This window comes from Microcaecilia unicolor, chromosome 4 (genome assembly GCF_901765095.1).
Source record: "Microcaecilia unicolor chromosome 4, aMicUni1.1, whole genome shotgun sequence".
Taxonomy (NCBI): Eukaryota; Metazoa; Chordata; class Amphibia; order Gymnophiona; family Siphonopidae; genus Microcaecilia; species Microcaecilia unicolor.
In genome coordinates this window covers 337,683,451-337,703,657 of record NC_044034.1, presented here as the reverse complement: position 1 = coordinate 337,703,657, position 20,207 = coordinate 337,683,451, and the positions used below count along the sequence as shown (strand labels likewise).

Below are 20,207 nucleotides of genomic sequence, written 5' to 3'. Positions count from 1 at the left end.
CCAGAGAAGATTGTGGCCTCTAGGCAGTGGAAGTGGCTCTGGTACCAACAGATGCACCAGATCTGCAAACCAAGAATAAGCCACAAGTAGAACAAGGTGAGAATGTTGCCCAATCCTGCGTAAGAGCCGGCCTATCAGAGGCCATGGAGGGAAGACCTAAAAGGGGCTCCTCCGCCAGCCATGGCTGAATGAGAGCATCTATCCCTTATGAAACCACCTCTCAGCTGAGTCGTCATTAGATTGAAAACTGGCAGGCCCATCAGTCATGAAAGGGCTAGAAGGCCGCCGCACCAAGCTCCCAGGAGAAACCGATTGAGAAAGTCCACCTGGACATTGTTCTTGCCTGCAATGTGGACTGCCAAGAAAGTTTGCAGATTTTTCCCTACCCACCAGCAGGAGTTCCACCTCAAATGCCAATGCCTAGCTCCTGGTGCCACCCTGCTTTGCTGATATAGGTTACTGCTATGGCATTGTCTGACATCCATGGACTGCCTTCTCCAAAATCACAGAGGAGGGGCTTCTTCAGAGTCTCCAGGCGGTTAATCAAAAGACTTTTTGCAGAGATCACTTTCCCAGGGTCATGCTTCCTCCACAATGGGTTCCCCTGCCGAGGTGACTTGCTTATGTGGGTACTATGATCCATTCTGGAGAATCCAGGGGAACCTCCAAAAGGAGGTGAAGAGATTTGTCTGACCAGTCCAGACTGGCTTTCACCTTGGCAGAGAGTGGCAACTGACACTGGAAATCCTGAGAGACAGCTCCAGCAAGACAGAAGGGCTGACTGAAGAGGCCACATGTTTTCTCATGCCCAAGGCACCACTTCGAGTGTCACTATAGAGTCCAAAAGCTGTAAACTGTCCCAAACCCTGGGAACTGACAGCTTGCACAAACTATGCAGCTGGGCCTGTAGTTTGACCACCCAGACCTCTAGGCGGGAAACTAGTCCCCACATCTAAGCAAATCTCCCCAGGTACTCCAGGAGCAGAGATAAAAGCAGGTGACTCTTGACATGTTTCACAACCCAGCACAGACTCTCTAAACAGGGCTGTGATCTGCAAGGTGGCCAACCTGGTCTCCGCCTTTGAGCTGCCTCGAACCAATCAGTTGTCAGGGATAGACCAGCATGCCTAGACATCTTAGATGCGCTGACCTCCCATTATCACTAACTTGGAAAAAGTTTGAAGTGCTATGGATAGCCCAAAGGGAAGAAGTGACCAAAACTGAAAATGTGCCCCAAAACACAGAAGCAGAGGTACCACTTGGATGTTCCACAAAGGGAATATGCAGATAGGCCTCCATGAGGTCCAAGGGTGACGAGAATTCACCTGGACACACTGAGGCAAACATAGACCAGACTATTAGATTGTAAGCTCTTTGAGCAGGGACTATCTTTCTTCTATGTTTGTGCAGCGCTGTGTATGCCTTGTAGCGCTATAGAAATGCTAAATAGTAGTAGTAGGTCTCCATGCGAAAGAAAATGCTGTATCCAAAGGCAGACACTGACCCCCTTGAGATCCAGAATAGGATGAAAAGTGCCTCCTTTCTTTAGGAACACAAAATAAATGGAATAACAACCCAGACTTTGTTCCTCTTCCAGAATGGGTTCTACCACCTTCAGGGCTAGGAGATGCTATAAAGTGACAGCATGCCAATTTAGCTCGGAGCCACAGGGAGACACCGTGAAGGCAATAGGGATGGATCAGGCCAGCTTGAGGGAGTAACCCTTCTAGACCACCTCCAGGACCCACCGCTCCAAGGTGATGTGGGCCTCACTTATGGTGGAAAAGAAACAATCTGCCTCCCACCTGAACCACTGAAAAGGGCCTGGCTTGCCCTCATCATCATGCAAGAGAGAGCTTTATGAAACAGAAAATACTTCAGTGGCCCTGCCAGCCCTTCCAACAGAGGGTCTCCATATGAGGGGTCAACTGTAGGTACTCCAGGGAGACCAAGGGCCTCTGAGACTGCATCAGTAAGGCAAGACAGCTACTCATCTAAACAGCCAAATCACATGTGACTGCTTTTCTATTGAGGAAGCTCCTACTACAAATCTGAGTATGAGGGGGTCTGTGCATCCAAATGGCACTCTGAATCATCTGGAAACCTATTCAGGGGCTCTGAGGTGGCTTGGTCCCTTTGTTGACACTTGACCCCTGCCTTGGGGCACCACCTTTAGTTGAAGGACCAGCATCTGCTAGCAGGGTTTGCTTAACCACCTGGGCTAAGCCCTGGTGCTAAAAAGAATCCAGGGGCAACTCTGGTCCCAATGTTTGATTTTGGCAGGAACGGCAGCTATTTTGACTTTGGATTTTTTTTCTCCTGCTGCAATTCTATGCAACAGGATCATTTTCAGCCATTATTGTGGCTCAGAGGGATGGAGGGTATTTCCATACCATCCTGCGTCAGAATTTAAGAAGGAATGGGATAAACATGTGGGATCACTTAGGAAAAGGAAGACTGGCCCATCCAGTCTGCCCATCCTGCCAACGCCTCCATGCAGGGAACCTGAGACATTCCCCTGATATCCCTGAATTCCCCCCCCCCCCCCCATTTCACAAGTCAGAACAGTCTGTCACAGGATGCCTGGCCACATGGTCAATGCATGCAGGCTTGCCTGCCCACTCAGGCCAACCTGGACACAGGACTCCAGTTTCTTAGCCATCCTCCTGCTTACTTGGGTGTGGCTCCAAATATGTTTCTTTTTCAAGGCTGTAAAAGCAGGATTTTTTTTTTTAACGGCACCAGGGAATAAAGCTGAAGCAAAGAAGAACAAATGAAACTACCTGAAGGCTGCAGGGGAGCCCAAGGGAATAACACCCACACAAGGTATACAGGCAAGGAGGGTGGGGGGGGGGGGGGAAACAGAGATCCACACCCCTCTAACAACGCCCCATAGGGATGAGCCAAATTGTCACCCAGTGGACGGTAATAAGCATGACTGGGGGCAATGGAGTCAAGCTCTATACTCAATCAGGACCGGTCTGGCACCAGAGAATATGGGAGCCATTAGGATCAACTTCGCTGTGGGGTCACAGGCAACAGAGCAGAACTAGGCCAGGGACAGAATCACCAGCATGAGAGACCTACCTCTATAGATGGTAGAGAAAGATACAGAGGTTTTCCTCTGAGCACCAGACCTTATACTACTGGAAAGAGATTAGTTTTTTTCTCTACCTCCACGTGCTGCTAGCAGGGGATAATATCCACTTGTTCAGAATTATGCCATTGATTCTAAGGAAGATGACATTTATGAAATAGCCCTCTGGATTCTGTATAGGTCGCTCACAGTTGGGTGTGCAATTCTGGGCACAGATTGAATATCCGCACGCAAAGTAATTGGCTTAACTGGTAACAATAATTGGAGTTAACACTTAATTAGTAGGTATTAAGAGTTATATACAGATCTGCCCTAATCTATAACATGCACGCCTAATTTTCATAGTGCACAACTCCAAAGGGGGCGTAACCATGAGGAGGAGCACAGATAGGTCATTGGCATTCCCAGGTTTAGGTACAGAATTATAGAATAATGTTATTTCCGCGCCTACTGTTGAATGGGAACATTTGCACCAGCCTTTGGGCAGGTGTAAATGCTCGTGCCCAAAGTTAGGTGCAAAAAGGTGTGTTAAGCTAGTATTCTATAAAGCCATTCCGCATGGGACAACCTTTATAGATCACTAGTTTAGCGTGGATCATGCTGGCACCCAGCTTTAGTCAATCTATGCAGAATTCTCCCCAGCGTGCTTCGGCTAGCAAGGCGTGTAGGTGCACAAATTGTGCTTATTTTGTAAAGGCTGCCAGAAAAACTATTAAAAAAGTGTGGTATGCAAATCTCAAAATGTGCCTTTATAAATTCACCCTAAAGAAAGATTGGAACAGAAGTGTATATTGTATACAATTAGGCATGGTCGAGCTAATTCTGTAACAGGGAGCATACATACTTATGTGAGTTTATAAATTTATACATACTCCAAACTGCATAAATGTGTGCATGTATTCTACACATATACATGAGTATTTTATAAAGGATATGCATACCTCAATTTTTCCCAAATTAAGCCTTGGAACGTCTAAGCAAAAATCATGTAAAGATAGGTGCTTTCTGCAGTGCAGCTGTTTTTGCGTGCATACTTATACACAATTTTATGAATTTACATGAGTAATATAAACTTTTTCCACATGTAAAGCCTACTTTGCATGCAATAAAAGCTCCCATACAACTGCACAGGGGTAAACACATTCAGTAGTGTACCTACATTCCATTATCTGCAAGATTGCATTCCCAGGATGTAGTCGCAATATCCATTTAACTTATGCACTACTACTAGGGTTAATTCTGGCAGACTAAGTTATATAGAGGCTCATTTTCAAAGCACTTAGCCTCCCAAAGTTCCAAAGAAACCTATGGAACTTAGCCTCCCAAAGTGCTTTGAAAATATGCCTCATAGTCACACAGGCCCTACATTGCCTATATAGAACAAGCATATTTTTAGACTTTTCATATAACGGGAAATTCTATAAATCGGAGTCTAAATATAGGCGCCAATTATTTGTGTAGGTTCAGAATAATAGCACTAGTGTGTGATTGGTGCTAACTGGTAATTATGTGTGTGTTAGGCACTATTCTGTAACATACAAGCTAATCTCTCTTAGAGCCAAGAGAGAGGGGAGCAAAAGCAGAGGCAGGTGGTGGGCATGTCTCTGGAATATGCACATATCTTATAGAATGCTATAAGCTACATGCAAGTCAGTGCGCAATTAGGTATATTTATCGTCCATCACTCTTTGTTTTTATTTTTTGCTCATACTTTATATGTTTTTGTACTTTAACTCATAGGGTGTTAACTTTTCTTGACATTTTATGTTTACTAGTAAAAAAAAAAAGCCCCGTTTGTGATGCAAATGAAATGGGGGCTAGCAAGATTTTTTTCTGTGTGCATGTGGGAGTGTGTGTGTCCCTGCCCTCTGCCCTCTCTCCTCTCTCCCTTCCCCTGTGCTGTCTGTCCTCTCCCCCCTCGGAGTCGAGTCCTTCAGTGTTAAGTTTCCTGCTGTGCTGTGTTTATGTTACAGAAATAGTGAGGGCTTCTGCCCTCTCTCCCCTCCCCCCTCTGAGTCCTTCACTGTTACAGAGAGAGCGATTTGATTTCGTGCTTTGCTGTGTTTTCCTTCACTGTTTGTGTTACAGAGAGAGCGAGGGCGGGGCAGACACTCATGGGGAAACCGGATATCTCTCCCCCTTCACACTTCCAGCTGGAGACTTCATTTAGAACGTTGGTGGTGCCTTTTATATATAGAGATATTTCTGTTTTTTCTTAGTTGATTACTGGACTCCTGACGAAGGCTACTGTGCAGAAACACGGCCCATGTTGAGTTTGTACCTCCCAACTACTGTACATTATAAGGTGTTTTACAATAAAAGTCTTCATCTTGGAAATTCTTGAATCATCAGTTTTTTATCTTTGGTCATTCCCACTGTGTTTCTCTGCCACATTTTGTGTTGTATAGGAACTGTATGGTTTTCTCTTTGTGCACAATTAGGCACCAACAGTTACAACTGCCATTGACTTGGCGTAATGTTGGTGCCTAATTTCAGGCACGCCAATGCCGAGTTACGTTAGTATACTATAACAGCATCTTGGCACTAAGAAGCCATTATAGAATTGGCACCAAGTGCATGGCATTGGAATTCCACTCTATAGAATTGCCAACATAGCTCCCTGTGATAAAATTCCCTCCTCTCCATTCATCTGTGTGCCTACTTTAAAACACTGTACTACATGCTGAAAATCACATATACAATTATTCCCAGTATTATTAAGCTAGCTCTCTAAGAGATATTACCAACAACACATTTACATGTTAAGGCAAATTGTAATCACAAGTAGAATATTAAAGTTGAATCTGAGACAACCTGGACTCTGCTGAAATAACTTGCAAGCATTCAGCAAAAGGAAGTCAATGCCAGGTAAAGCAAAGATACTTAACTATAAGCTGATGTTCTCTGAGAATAGCAGGTCGATTATTCTCACATCTGGGTGACGTCATTCGACAGAGCCCAAAGCGGACACTGACTAGCAAGTACAGTAGAAAATTCTAGCAGTGTCCCACCACGCACGCACTGGTGCCTTCCCACCAGACGAGGAAGCATGGGTTCTCCAGTCAGGGGAAAAAGCAAAAAACTTACAACTAAATTCAACTCCTAGGGAAGGTGCAAGGGTATGTGAGAATAATCACCCTGCTGTGCTCGGAGAACACCAGAAACAGATAAGTATATTTGTTTTTTCCGAGGACAAGCAGGATTTCTTATTCTCATATTTGGGACTCCCTAGCTACCAGGCTCATTGAAAACAAGAAAGCTTGGATAATGGAGTCTCGAAACATCGAGACTAAAACTTAAATCAACCTTAAACTATATACATACTAGCTGTGTAGCTGCAGACTGAACAGAATAAAATAGAGCCTAGAAGGGTGGAGCTGGATTCTAGACACCAAACAAATTCTGCAGAACTGCCTGTCCAAGCCGACTGTCACATTGGGTATCCTGATCCAAACAGTAGTGGGAAGTGAATATGAATATGTGGACTGAAAACCATGTTGCAGCCTTGAAAATCTCCTCTATGGAAGCTGATCTCAAGTAGGCTACCAACGCAGCCATGGCTCTGACATTGTGAGCCGTGAGATGTCCCTTAAGAGTCAGCCCAGCCTGGGCATAATCAAAGGAGATGCAATCTGCTATCCAATTTGAAAGTGTGCATTTGTCGATGGCTACCCTCAACCTGTTGGAGTCAAAAGAAACAAAAGTTGAGTGGACTGTCTATGGACTTGAGTCTGCTCCAGATGAAAGGCTAAAGCTTGCTTGTAGTCTAAAGTATGCAGTACACATTCACCAGGATGGGCATCAGATTTTGGGAAAAATGTTGGCAGAACAATTGACTGGTTAAGATGAAACTCTGACACTACTTTAGCAAAGAACTTTGGGTGCATGCAGAGGACAATGTTTTAATGAAATTTAATATACGGTGGGTGAGCTACCAGGGCATGGAGATCACCGACTGCGAGCTGAAGTGACTGCCACCAGAAACACAACTTTCCAGGTCAAATACTTCAGATGACAAGAATTCAGAGGCTCAAAAGGAGATTTCATCAGCTGGTTGAGAACTAAGTTGAGATCTCATGACACAGTGGGAGGTTTGGTAGGGGGCTTTATCAACAACAAACCTCATATGAAGCAAACAACTAAAGGCTGTACAGAGATGGACTCACCTCCTACACAGTGATAAGCGCCAATTGCACAGAGATGAACCCTTATAGAGTTGGTATTCAGAGAAGGAAGTACTCAAGCAGTTTTTGTGTAGGGGAAGAGAAGGGATCTAAGGCCTTGCCCTCACACCAGATGGCAAATCTCTTCCACTTAAAAGAGTTAACACCTCTTTGTAGAATCTTTCCTGAAAGCCAGCAAGATGTGGGAAACACCCTCAGGCAATCCCAGGGGCAATCTATGCTCTCAACATCCAAACCGTGAAGGCCAGGGATTGGAGGTTGGAATGCAGAAAGGAACCCTCATTCTGCGTGATAAGGGTCGAAAAACAGTCCAATCTCTATGGATCTTTGGAGGACAACTCCAGAAGAAGCGGGAACCAAATCTGCCGAGCCAGTAAGGAACGATCAGAATCATGGTGCCCTGATCTTGCCTGAATTTCAACAAAGTCTTCTCAATGAGAAGTATGGGAGGATATGCAAAAGACCCTCCCCCCATTGTAGAAGAAAGGCATCTGATGCTAATCTGCCATGTGACCTAAGCCTGGAGCAGAACTGAGGGACTGTGTTGTTGAGATGAGTGGCAAAAAGATCCAATGAGGGGGTGCCCCACTGTCGAAAGATCTTCCGGGCTACACCCATGTTTAGAGACCACTCGTGTGGTTGCAATATTCTGTTCAATCTGTCTGCCAAGCAGTTGATCTTCCCTAGCAGGTTAAGTGGCACATAGGTCCATACCATGAAGGACAGTCCACACAAGGGGTAGGATCCTGTACCCCCATCTTCATGAGCTCCCAAACCCAGGTTGGATGCATCCATTGCCAACACCTTCCGAGGCAGTGGAATTTGAAAGTCCCAGAGTCAAACTGACCCAAATTGTCCACCAGAGAAGGATGTGGACCAGTTCTGGTGGTATGCGAATGACATAGGTCCACTGTCACCTGAGACCCCTGTGAAGCTAAGATCCACTGTGCTGATCTCAAGTGGAGCCTTGCCATGGGAGCAACATGCACAGTCAGTCTCAACATTTGCAGAGCTGAAACCTGCTAACTGCTGTGGACCTGCAAGATAAGCGTTACTAAAGTATCCACTCTCACTTGAGGAAGGAAGGCCCGAGCTGCGCTGTATCTAGCAGGGCTCCCATGTACTCCAATTGGAGAACTGGGTGTAGGTGGGACTTAGGGTAATTGAAGACAAACCCCAGTAGCTCCATCACCTGAATAATCATCCTCATTGACTCCTTGGCTCTTTCCTGAGATGTGTTTTTGTAGGGAAACATATACACCCCCAGTCTACATAGATACAGTGCGACTACCTCCAGACACTTGATGAAAACTCTGGGTGCAGATGCCAGGCCAAAAGGCAGAACACAATACTGGTAATGACCTTTCCCCACTTGAAATTTGAGATACTTCCTGTGACTTGAAAGTAATGAAATGTGGATATAGGCATCCTTCAAGTCCAGAGAGCACAGTCAGTCGTTTTCCTGAATTAGAGGAAGAAGGGTACCCAGGGAAAGCATCCTGAACTTTTCCTTGACTAGCAATTTGTTCAGGGCTCTTAGGTCTAGGGTGGGCCAGTATTCACCCCCCCCCCCCCCCCCCCCACACACACACACACACACATTTGTTTTGGTCACACGGTAGTACCTGGAATAGAATCTTTTCCTTTATTCCCTGGTGGTACAGGTTCGACTGCTCGGACCTGTAGAAAGGCAGAGATTTCTTCTGCAGCAGAGCTGATGAAAGATACTTTTGGTGGGCAATATGGAGGTCTCCAACGCCAATTCAGAGAGTACCCAAGACGAAGTATTTGAAGAACCCACCAGTCGGAGTTTACAAGGGGCCATCTGTGCTAGCAAAAAATAAGCATCGCCTTCCTGACCGAAAGGTCATCTGGGACAAATACTCTGCTGGAGTCAGTCAAACGCCCATGCCCTGCTTTGACTGGAGAGCCAGCTGAGACTTCTGAGGATGGGGCTGGTGAGGCCTGGAATGTTGGGCCTGAGTCACCTGAGTGAAACGAGCAGGAGGCGGGAACCTACTAATTTGAGAGTAGTAGGAATGCTGCCTGGACCCGGTTGAAAATATTCTCGCTGAAGAAGATGCAGATGGAGTATGCCAAGAGTATGGATAGTATCCGCATGTTTTTTTTATAAGGTCAGCGACTTCCTCCTCATTCTCTCCAAACAAGTTGTCCCCTTGGCACGGCACATCCAACAACTTCTCTTGAACTGCTGGTTTCAGGTTATAAGACATGCAGCCATGAGAGTCTGCGCATCCACACACCCATGCCAGAGAGTTGGACACTCATGGCCAGATAATGCCTGCACGCCATCTGCTTGTTGGCCAGCTGGCAAAGCTCTGCGGCCTTCTCCAAAGGGAAAGAGTCCACCAGAGTCAGAGTACTGTTCACTAGACTCCATATAAAGGCTTGTGTACAGCTGGTAGCACTGGATGTGGGCAACAAGCATCAAGGCCTGAAAAGTCTTTCACTCAAACAAATCTAAAGTCCTGGTGCTGAGACATGAGACTGAGAACTCTTGGCCATATTGAGAGCAAATACAACCACCATGGAGTTGAGCGGCATATGTGCCTTCTCAAATCTGGGAGCCTTCTGGATACGATACTGCTTATCCATCTTCTTGGGTAAAACCTCCAGTGTAAGGGAAGATTCCCAGTTCTTCAACAGGATAGGGTGCAATGATACAGTGACCCCTTCCTTAGAAGGGACATAGCCCAGAATACACAAAATCTCTGCTCTGGGTTCCTCCTCCGTCTCCAACTTAAATGGGACGGCTGAAGACATCTCCCTCACAAAACTAGTGAAAGAGAGCACCTTAGATGGAGATTTTCCATCTCTCTTGAGAAGGATCGGATAGAATCCCATATGACTCCTCCTCTAAGAAGTAATTTGGATCCTCATCTGACTCCCATGAGCGGTCCCAATCAGACTCTTCCCCATACTCGGGTTCAGGTGAACGAGTCTGTACAGACCTTGGCCTGGTGGAGCCTCGAAGTGTTGCCCCCTACCTACAAGACTCCAGGGAAGCTTCCTCCCCCAATGTAGAAGGCAGTACTGCCTTCCCTGACATCAACATTGACACCCTAAGAGGCGCTAGCGTCAAAGATCTGGGCACCGGCACCGATTGAGCCTCAGAGAGGACCTGGGGCTGTTCTACTGGTGGCGCAAGCGCTCTCGATGCCAAAGCAGCAGTTCCTGGCAGCAACTGTGCCAGTTCCTCTCAGAGCATGCTGCAGAGCTGTTCATCAAAAGTGGGCATCAGCAAAGGCATGGATGCTGGGGCAGAGGCAGTCTGAGAAGATGGTGCCGAACTGGTGGCGGAGACCAGGCCGCTCAGTAACTTGCACACTGGCACCTCTTCTAAGGAGGGGGAGCACTCCTCCCAGTGCCGGCGCTTCTCGGGTACCGGAGGATCTGATGTGCCAATACTCTTGGTACCACTCGTTGAGGAAGACTGATGCTTTTGGGCTCCTCTCCCCCCCCACCCCCCAAATGCACACAGCTTCGATCCCCCAGTGCTGATGAGGATGGCGCCGAATCTACACACTTCCTCGGTGTCGGGTCAGGAACTGACCAGTTCCGGGGCCTGCTACTAGCACCCGGTGTTGAGGCAGGTGGAGACCCACTCAATGCCCAAGTCACAGCAGGCATGGAGGTTGATGTCGGTGGTGCTAAAATTGATGTTCCAGCCTTCAAGGAGACAAAAAGATGTTCCATTTGAGCCAGTCGAACCGCTGAGTTCTCACCTGCATTTTTAAACACAGATAACAATCAGAGTCATGATCTGGCCCAAGGCACCCGGATGCACCAATTGCGCAGGTCCACTGCAGAAATCACCCGTTTACATTGGGCACATCTCTTGAAGCCAAGGCATTGATAAAAGAATCTTGGCCAAATTAAACTCCTCAAACTTCAACTGAGAAAAAGGGGCAGTGTTCAAATTGAGGCAGGGGCTGCGGTCTAACTGCACAGCCACACCTGAAAAACAAAGAAAACTTGCAAAGCTGAAAAACTCTAGGAAAATACAAGGAGTCAACGAAAAAGGTAAACAGAAGAAAGAATACTTGAAAAATAAAACAAAAAACCCGCATAGAAGGCACAAGACAAGTCTTAAACACAGCATGAGGTAGAGAACATGAGAATGCATCCCTCTCAGCTTCATGGAAAAAAATAAGACTAGAGGACCCACGCTCGCACATCAGGCAGGAAGGCACTAGCACATGCACAATGGGATGCTGCTAGAATTTTCTACTGTATATGCTAGTTACTGTCCACACCAGGCTCAGTTGGATGACATCACCCAGATGTGAGAATAAGAAGGCCTGCTTGACCTCAGAGAAGCTTGTATTTGAACATATGGTTTTTAATTAAAAAAAAGGATAATTTCCTGCCTATCACCTTATTGCAGATGCTCTTTTTCCATCTAATTTTATGAAGTATATATAAATATACACAAGTAGCAGTAGAAATAATTTGAAGCAACTAGGCCACAATGCACCAATTATATGGTTACATCAAAATAAGGATAAATATCGAGTTCACTTCTACTCGATCTAAGAATTTTTCGGTTCACTATTCCTAAATTTTTAACTGAAAGAAAATTCACATGGTCTGCTTTTAAACTCACTCTAATGACCCAAAAAACAGCTAATGTGACATTTTCATACTCCTAAATTAGTTATTGTACAATTTTCTAAAAACTTTTTTTGTTACATTTTTAATAGATTCTGAACAGAATTGTTTTTACCTGGGAGTCAAATCAGATGCCAAACTGGACGTCAGGTTTAACTGAGACCATCAATAACCAACTGGACTAGCCTGCTATATCACAGAGACTTTCATACTATTTGTTTAGGAGTGAGGTGCAAGGTTCATTATTATCAAGGTACTGTAAGTGAAAAACTAACCCTTTGGGGTACAATGCCCCCGAGAGAAAGAATTGCATAAATGGGATTTTAGGATGATTGGAATCCATGCTTTTTAAAATTTGTTTTATTCCTCAGTAGTCTGCATATTGGCCAAAGAAACTGAAGTGGTTTCACAGAAGATCTGAATAATTTAAGGCTACAAACATTATTATTATTCTTGTGACTCTTATCTTTGAATACATTAGGGTCTTTTTTACTAAGCTGTGGTAAAAAATGGCCATAGCGCACCCTTGCACTGGTTTTTCCCGCCCATTCTGTATTAATGGACAAGTGCTAACGTTGCCACGAGCACGTGACCATTTAAAAAAAAAAATGAGTGCATGTGCACTTACCATCACCCGTTTTGTAGGTGGTAAGGGCTCACGCGCTATTCCTGTGCTAACCAGCTAGCATGCAGTGATGTAGCTGTGTTGAATAGTACCGGAATGCCCACTCTCCACCCCAGAGACACCTCCTCAAAACAAAAATTTAAAATATTTTTTAGCACACCATTAGCACAAGTTAATTTGGTAGTTACCCAGGGTGTCTGAGTACATCACGCAGTACATTTTAATCTGCGTTAGTAAAAGGGCTCCATTATTCCTTCTAGAACAGTACTGTTATAGAAAGTGTCTCCCTTTATTACTTCCATGGCCACTATTCCTGAAATAGTCCTGAAGTTCATTCTTTGGCTGTTCATATTATATTTATCACATACGTGTACTAGTTTGATGACAGTTAAGATCTGATAACAATTGCCAATCATCAAGATTTATAATGGTGAAAGTTTTGGGGGGTTTTGTGCTAGTCCTATTGTTTTATCAATGCTTTCACTTATTCCCCCCACCAAAAAAAAAAAAAAAAGAAAAGAAAAATTCAAATAGAAGAATGTATGCTTTAAAGAGAACAAAACCCTAAAGCTTTGCATTTATTGAGGAATTTAAAATTTCAAATTACAATATCAAGCAAGCCAGCCTTACAGAAGGATTCTTAGCTTTTCAGTTTTTATAAGGGTTCAAACCACCATCAGATTTCCTTTTTATTCTGAATTCAGTGTTCAAGGACTGTGGCTCATATACCATGATAACTTAACATTGTGGAGAGCACATATATATATTGGAAGCTAAATCAACTTGTTTCATAACCGTTCAATATTTACAGTGATCATAGCATCCAACAAAAAAAATGTGTTTTTGGTAACTTAAGACAAATACCTTTAGTTATTGTTATTATTAATATTACTATTTCCATTAAATATACCATGAGCATTCCTTTAAATGAACCCGCTGTCCCTTATAGTGAAAAAGCTGTTGCTCACATTAACTGAATCATTCATATTAAAAATATGTTCCTGTTGTAAGCCCCACTCCCCTTCATCCTCATTTTCAGGTTCTGGTTCAGAACAATTTCGAGTGTTTTCATATAAAAAGATTTGTTCATCTACATGTGCTGGAGCCAATCGATTCCTCTTAGCACTCACAACATTGGCAGATGAACTAAAAAGCCGTTCAGGGAAGACCCTGGTGGCCAGAATACACCAGTACTTCTGAAGTACCTTTGGTAATACAGGGAATAATGCCAGTCGGTCAGACCACCATTTGAGTGGGTCCTCATTCAGACCAAGGACTTTCTGTGACTTAAAATTGCTTAGTTCCTCAATGATCTGAGCATGCCACTCCTCTTGGTCTTCTGAGGTCCCAGTCTGGCAGAAGATTTCTGCAAGCATGTTGTTGATGCTGCTGGTTGGGGGAGGAGTGGAAGAGATGACCATTTTTTTAAGTGGTGGCTCTTCTGAAATCAAAAAGCCTTTTTCATCGGGCCTGAAAGAGTTATCCTTTCCTCTCTCTAGAAGGCTCTTTGCTTCCTCTACCACTCTGTTCTCAACCTGTGTGCGTTCAAAAGCAGAAAGGAAAGGAAGTTTTTTGTACCTAGGATCCAGAAATGTTGCAACATTAAGAAACATGTCTATCTCAGGTGTCTGCTGATAGGTCGTAGATATCTCTTTGGCTATTACTTCCTTGGCCATGCTTATTTCTTTCAAATCAGTTTCCTTAATGTTCAATGTAGTATTGAGCAGCATGTGAAGAAGGGGTTTTACCATACTTATAGTGGGATACTTTGAAATTGACATCATTTCTGCCACCTGTTTAAATGGCTGCAGTAAGTCCACCAAACCTTCAATAGTATTCCACTCACTAGCTTCTAACATCAGGTGATGGTTATTGCTATCTTCAACCAGAACAGCTGCAATTACAAACTGTTGTTCCTTAAGACGCAGTAGCATTGCAAGTGTACTACCCCACCAGGAAACACGGTCACTTACGAGCATGCAAGGCAACAGATTCTGCTGCTTCTGTTTCTCGTGTAACACGTACATTGCCACTGCAGATTGCTGAAAATATTCAACTAGCTTCCTGCACCTGGCAAGAAGACCATAGAGTTTTGGAAGCTGAAAAGCTTCATGTATTCCAGCATTAAAAGTCTGCCCCAGACAAGGCATATTGACTGGAATATCCAAGAGAGAACAAGCTTTTACAATATCTTTACTGTAGTCTGTTGTAGCACCAAATACTTTTGTATTGATTCCCCATTCAATGAAGGCCTCATAAAGAACTCGAGTAATAGTCTCTGCAGTATTTTCCTCTGGCACTTCAAATGTTTTTAAACATCGTGAGTTCACAGACAGGTAGTTAGAAGCACGATTGTTTAGGAAATGAGCTGAAAGGGTCACATACACCCTATTCTGATTTTCACTTCTCCACATATCTGTAGATATTCCACACCATAAAATGTCAATAAGTTCCTTTAATATAATCTCTCGAACCACATTGTATTTTTCAGGTATTGCCTTAGTACAGAAGAATTTTCTGCTTGGAAGCTCATACCTGGGATCAACTGTTTTGAAGAGTGCTTTAAATGTAGGCTCGTCCACAATGGAGGCTGGATACATGCCCTCACAAATAAAGCTGATTACTGCAGATGTCAGTTCTTGGTGTTTTTTGTTTTCATAGCTATGGCTGGTTTTCATAATGAAGGTTTCCTGAACAACTTGTTGTGAAGACTCTGGCTTCAGTTTTGAAAATGCAGTAGCAAAGGCTTCCCTCATCTGTTCAGTGTTACTTTTCACAAACTCACAGAACTCATCTGGGTGGTTTTTCTCAAGATGGTATGAAAGGTTGGACGTATTCCCAGAATAGGCAATCTGGGCCATACAGATGCGACAATAGATCTTCTTCCACTGTAATATGCATCCATCAGCATTGGTGTCAAACCCAAAGTATTTCCACACTTTACTTTTTGCTCTGGGATGAGCAACTAGTTTAAGGTCTGACTGCAAACTTTCTGAGCTTTTGTTCTCCATTACTTCTGAGCCACGTTCCGCTTTTTGATCCTTCACTCATGAATGAGCACCTGCTAAAGGCAGGAAGATAAAACAGACAATGAGAAAGTTTCCAAGTTTCCAATTTTATTAGGCACTTAATATCCCGCACATCATTTTTAAAAAGCATCTGAGCGGCTAACAGATCTACATGGTATAGAGGAAGGAGTAGAAAGAAAGAATAGATGAAGAGAGGGTTGGCAGTGGGTGAGGGATGAAAAGGAACTACAATATAAGATAGGAAAGAGGGGGTAGCAGAAGGTATAGTTAAAGATAGTTACCAGAGTAGTAGTACAGGCACATCTGGAGGGGGGGGTGTCTAATCACACTAGGCTATGCAAAACCAACACTCACAAAAATTAACCAATGCACTGAAAAGAAAACCCCTTAAAATATCTATAAATTAAAGTAACAAAAAAGGATTCACATGAAGCCCCATTTTACAAAGAATGACCGTCAAGGGAGGAATTGAGACATCCAAGATCAGGATGTGCTCAGTTTCCCCCGTTTTTAAGAAAAGGTTCTAAAAAGGCAGAGCCTTTTGTAAAATACCTGAAAGGACATGCAGAAGTGTACTAGAGCCCAACCAATATTCGGTTTTGTTTCTGGTGCTGAAACAGACCCAAAAAGGCTAGTTTCTGTAAAAAAAAAAAAAAAAAGTTTTATGTAGGATATGGGTTACGGCTGAAACTGGTCTCTTGTTTACAGCAGTTCCCCCCCCCCCCCCCCCCCACCCACCCACCAGAGGAGCTCATCTCCAGCAGCAAAAGGCACAGTTCACTGGCTCTGGCAGCAAAAAAAAAAGCAGCAGCAGTTCAACTTCAGTAGCAAAAGAAGCTCACCTCCAGCAGCAAAAATAAAAAAGTGTGCTCTAATTGCTGCTGCTATGGGCAAGAAGCTAACGTTCAATAAATGGCCCCAAGAGTGCAATCAGTGCATCAGAATAATATCTAACAGAACCCAGATCCAAAGAGATTCAGATGCAATACATTTACTAGCAAAACAGTTTGAAAATGTGAACTTAAGGTTCCGAGTCTGCATTGAATTAACATACATAGAATAACTTCCCTTCACCTTAGCACAGTCTCTCCTACGCATTCCAGCTTCAAAGAGTCAATTGTGTTCTAACTGCTGCTTCTATGGGCAACACGTACTATTAATACATTTATTCAGATCCACACAACAAGACACAGACCGTTTTTTTGTTGTTGTTCTTGTTGTTTCTGTTTCGGTTCCGGCCAACATTAAGCACCTAGTTTTGGCCACATTTTCAGTTTCGCCCCAAAAATAGACAAACCATTTCAGGGGAAGTTTCGGTTTCAGCTTAAACAAAGAAAAAAAAAAAAAACCTATTTTGGTCAAGCTATAGGGTGTACATCAAATTGATAGCAAATCCAGTAGGCGCAGCAATTTTAGAAATGGGGAAAGTCAAAAAGAAATGTCATTTTACACCTTTACACTGATGCAGCAACCCAGATAACGGGAATCAAGTGAGCATTTATATATAACATTTAAGATCTGAAATAAAAATAAGTAAAATAAATAAAAGGAAGATCACAGCAGTCTGATGTAAAGCAGAAATGTGGAATTACATAAAATTGATCAAATGTTCTAATGATGTACTGATATTTAATCAAACTCATTTATAGTTAGTAGCTGTGGGGGGAAATGAGTCATCAGAAGGTACACTAAAGACTTGTTAAGAAATTTTGCAGAAAACTCGTTGGTTGTTAGTTGTAATTATTTTATTACATTTGAGGGAATTCTACACAACTGCACAATACAGAATTTGTGTACAATTTCTCTCCCATGTAGAATTCTGCTTTTGCTGCACACAATTCTGCATAGGGTCCAAGGAGGAACGGCAACTGGCACAGTTAAGCCCTCAAAAATCATACACTGAGTCTCCTCCCCCCCCCCCCAAAAAAAAAATTATCCCGTTCACTACTTCTGGACCCCTTCCCTCTTCAGTGCTCTCCACGGTATCCCACAGGGTTCAAATTCAGCAGTGGGAACCAATGCGGCAGAGGATCAGGATGTGACCTGGTATGCAGCCACTCTCCTCCCGTTCCTCTGCTTGTGCTGAGCACTGGGGAGGGGGCGGTCCAGAGGAAATCAATGGGACAAGCCAGGCTGAGAACACTGGGGATGGGCGAGAACTTGGGGAGGGGTGAGAGGAAATAAAAGGGGAAAGCTGAGGAGGGGATTCCCTTGGGAGAAGTGTGTGTGCCAGAGGTACAGGGGTAAGGAGAGAAGATGAGGGCAAGCTGGGGACTGCCATGGGTGATGTGTGAGGATAGCACGGGGAGGCGGTGAGAGAGAGAGATGGGCGTGGGTGTATGTACAGAGGGGGATATGGAGAGAAGGAGCTGGGGAGGTATGTTGGAAGGGATTCACAAATAGCTGTGGGAACAGTGTTTGCGGAGTGAAGGCAGGTTTGAGAGAGCTATGATACTGCGAGTGCTGGGAAAGTTGAGCAACTTATGATGGGGTGTGCGCCTGGGTGGGGGCAAAGATTGACAAAGAGCTTTTAGGGGGTATGTGCTTGGGAGTTGAGCGACATCTATGGTGGGGATGTGCAATCTGAGAGAACTATGGGACTGTGGGCTGGGGCAAGACAGATTTTAATAACAGAGGTAGTGTATATGTGAACTAGGGGAGGCATGAAAAAGCAAGCTCTGCGTGCTTTTTCGGGGAGGGGTTAAAAGTGAGGTATGGGATGTGTGCACACTGGGAAGGATGGAGAGAGATTGAGAGAGAGAAAACTGGGTGGAGGGAGGGGTAGAGAAAACTAGGTTTAAGCCTGCCAGGGGGCAAGGAGGGAGGGTTTCAAGCTACCTGGGGGGAGGGTTGAAATTTTTTTTTAAAGCCTGAGCCAGATGCTGTTAGTCTAGGAGCAAGGAAGAGCCAGTCATTTATTTGGGGGATATTCTATGCAAAAAAAAAAAAAAAAAAAAATTACAAAAAAAGCAATGTAGAATCTTCAAAATGTTTGAACAGAATTCCCCCACGATAAATTTTATGTTCTTGCATAGCGGATTGCTGTATACATTCCCAACCTGTCTCGTCAGAAACCAGATATCCGAAGAATCACTATTTTTCCCGAAAATTTGTTAAGCGTGTTCCCATTTTCTGCTTTAGGGCTGAGACTTATTCAGGGGCCATGAACCCTTAATGGCATCACACACTGCCCCAATGAAGGGAAGGAAATGAAAATGCTAAAGGTCTCCCCCTCCTCCAACACCATCAAACCCTCTCCCGCTCCACTAATATAACCAGAACCTCTTCCTTCAACTCTTATTTGACATCGTACCACTAGCAGTAATAGCACAAGGACTACTACTAAGGGTAAGAGGTACCATTTTGAAGCCAGGCAGGAACAATTGAGCACCCCATAAGGAAGGGTCCCTGGTCACAGCTGGAGGAGAGAGTGCCTGAAGGGAGGTGTGGGTAGGAGGTTCCATCAGTCCTTGCACCTATTCCTTCAAGTCAGCAATTGTGCATGCTTGGAGGAAGGTGCAAATGTCAATGGAGATTTTGTGTTTGTTTTTAGAGACGTGGCTTCTGGGTCATTCTATGTCAAGTGGTCTGGTGTTCCCTGCGCGACCATCATGGATTTCGATGAAATTTTCTGTGAACAATCTCAGCCAGTATTGCATCGATTTGCAAGGAAATTTTAACCAGAATAAAGCGCCCAGCTGCAAAGCTTTAGGGCACAATTTAAGAAACTCTTGCCTTATCTTTTGAGTAGCTTTAGATATATCTGGATACATTCTTATTTTACATTCAAGAAATTTTGATCTCTATTTAGAAAATACTGCTTAAGTAGCCAGTCTCTATCGGGTTGTAAAAAAGGTTACTTTAAGTGTAGCAGTTGTCAGTCCCACTTAAACATCCTCAAGAATTTGTGTTAGATTCAGGTCTAAGGTTTTCACAGGTTGATCAAGTCTATTTCCTCGGTCTAATTCTCTCTTCTGGAAAGGCGAAATGTAGTATATTTTTGATATAGGAGGATGTGATTGTTCAGAAATTTTCCAAACCTCTGTTAGATATTTGTTTTTAAAGTTATAAGAGGTGAGATTGACAATTGCTTAGGACAATTTATTAGCCCAAGGGTATTAGACCTTTGACAGTTTTCCAGGATTTCCATCTTGTTTTAGAGGACAAGATTTTGTTTAATCATGTTAACTTGGATCTGTTGGCAATCTTGTAAAGTCTTAGAGTGTTTTTCCATTTCATTACCCATAGCTATAATTTGTTTTTCAAGTGTTGGTATTTTTTCAAGCATTTGGTTAGAATGTTGAATCATTGAGGTAAATTTCTGTGAAAAGGAAGCTTCTAAACCCACTAATGCTTGCCAAATTGTGTCCAAAGTTATGGACTCCGGTTTTAGTGGCAAAAAAGACTTACTTGCTAGCCCAGCTGCAGATGTTGATTCCATTGATGGCTGACTTTCAAGTGCAGTTTGATTTTCCCCAAGGATATTCTCCCCTCCGTCACCCGCTGTTCCAAACGTGGGGAAAGTCGGCGTTCTTACATCCGAGGCGGCGCCCGTGACCGGAGACCCTGTCGGGTCTTTGGTATTCGGCGTCTCCAGAGCTGCACTTGGGGTTTCCGCCCGCATTGGTGGGGGTTTGCGC

The 20,207-nt window shown here is 44.0% G+C and overlaps 2 protein-coding genes across 12 annotated transcripts in view; both read right to left on the bottom strand.

The window, feature by feature from the left end:
• DHRSX (dehydrogenase/reductase X-linked) overlaps positions 1-20,207 on the bottom strand; it is a 319,241-nt gene that overhangs the window by 262,698 nt on the left and 36,336 nt on the right. The gene's annotated exons all lie outside the window — the stretch shown is intronic.
• Positions 13,104-20,207, bottom strand: part of ZBED1 (zinc finger BED-type containing 1) — a 43,041-nt gene continuing 35,937 nt past the window's right edge. For 6 of the 11 annotated variants that reach the window (XM_030202098.1, XM_030202092.1, XM_030202093.1 and 3 more), the window contains 2 exons: positions 16,120-16,205; positions 13,104-15,602 (listed from right to left, as the gene is read on the bottom strand). In XM_030202098.1, the coding sequence (XP_030057958.1) occupies positions 13,462-15,549 (2,088 nt within the window). In that variant the 5' untranslated portion in view covers positions 15,550-15,602; positions 16,120-16,205 and the 3' untranslated portion in view covers positions 13,104-13,461. The remainder of the gene's footprint in view (positions 15,603-16,119; positions 16,206-20,207) is intronic. The other 5 variants (XM_030202095.1, XM_030202099.1, XM_030202091.1 and 2 more) reach the window with 2 other exon arrangements.